General features: G+C 43.6%; 1 protein-coding gene across 1 annotated transcript; it reads right to left on the bottom strand.

Moving 5' to 3' along the window:
• Nucleotides 1–556: 556 nt before the first annotated feature.
• LOC122724813 (cytochrome P450 714C2-like) lies at nt 557–1,194 on the bottom strand. The gene is made up of 3 exons (XM_043960673.1): nt 1,090–1,194; nt 744–991; nt 557–659 (listed from the first exon to the last, which is right to left on the bottom strand). The coding sequence occupies exons 1-3, from the start codon at nt 1,102–1,104 to the stop codon at nt 557–559; spliced, it is 366 nt and encodes a 121-aa protein (XP_043816608.1). The 5' UTR covers nt 1,105–1,194.

Genomic DNA, 1,194 nt, shown 5'->3' with positions numbered 1-1,194 from the left:
CAGAACTTATTCTTCTTCGGCTTTTTAGAGCCTCTGTCTCACTTCTTGCTACCCGCAGCTGTTGTACTCAAGGAAGAGAGGTCGAACTTCCCTGAACCTGGGGTCTTAGAACCCGAGGGCTGTGTCACTTGCTGTTTAACTGTCCCCTGAATAATAGCACTAGCCTCCATTTTCTGTGTTGCATCCACTATGGTGTGGAAGCTCTCTCTCTCTGCTGCTAGGATCAGGGAGGAATACCTAGGATGGAGCCTCATGGTATACCTTCTAGCTTTCTTCTGATCTGTGTCATATGCCTGACCCATATACTGCAGCAACTCCAGGAATTTATCTGTGTACTCATCGACACTCATATCCTCTGTCTGTCTCAGCTGCTCGAACTCTACAACCTTCAGCTCTTTGGAACTGTCTGGAAACGCCCATCTTGCAAACTCATTAGCAAACTGCTCTCAGGATAAGCTCTCCAACCTCGGGTCCACATAGTTTTTGAACCATTCTCTTGCCTTCTTGCATTTCAATGTGAACCCCGCCATCTGAATGGCTCTACTATCACTGGCTCCTAGCTCATCCCTTCTTGTCTTTCCTTTACTACCTCCAGAATCAAATTGCGGATTTCTTTCTCCAATGCCCGTGCTTCTCTGTTGCTTTTTGTGGGAAGATATCTGAGGCAAGTTGGCAAGTTCAATCTCTATCAGTTAAAATATTTAAAAAGGTCCATCAGTTTTTCACATAACGAAGAAGCTGACCTCATTCCAGGAATCCCAGTGGCTAGACTTTTCTTGGACATAGCCTCCTGGAGATGTCTTAATTTCAGGAAAATTTTTTCTCCCCTGGAATAATTGCTTCCAAAACAGGCTCTGGAGATAACATCTGCAGAGAAACTTCTCATGCCCTCATCAATTTTTATATCTGCAACTCCACCATCTTTCTCAATCACACGCTTCCATGAATTTATCAATATAAGGGTAGACTCAGTTATCAGGTTCACCATTCCCTGCAAAAAGTTTCATTTCAAATCAAGATTCAGCACCAGAATTCTCGACCACAGCAAAAAAATAGACAAAATCAAATGGTTGGTTCTATTCATCATACCTTAACCTTTTCCATGTACAATTCAGGCGCTAGGATCTTCCTCTGATGAGACCAAAAAGCCCCATTTGATGTCAGAATCCCTTGACCAAGCAAAGGACCACGATC

Source organism: Manihot esculenta, chromosome 10, assembly GCF_001659605.2.
Source record: "Manihot esculenta cultivar AM560-2 chromosome 10, M.esculenta_v8, whole genome shotgun sequence".
In the NCBI taxonomy this organism is placed as follows: domain Eukaryota; kingdom Viridiplantae; phylum Streptophyta; class Magnoliopsida; order Malpighiales; family Euphorbiaceae; genus Manihot; species Manihot esculenta.
This window is presented reverse-complemented; position numbering and strand designations above follow the sequence as displayed.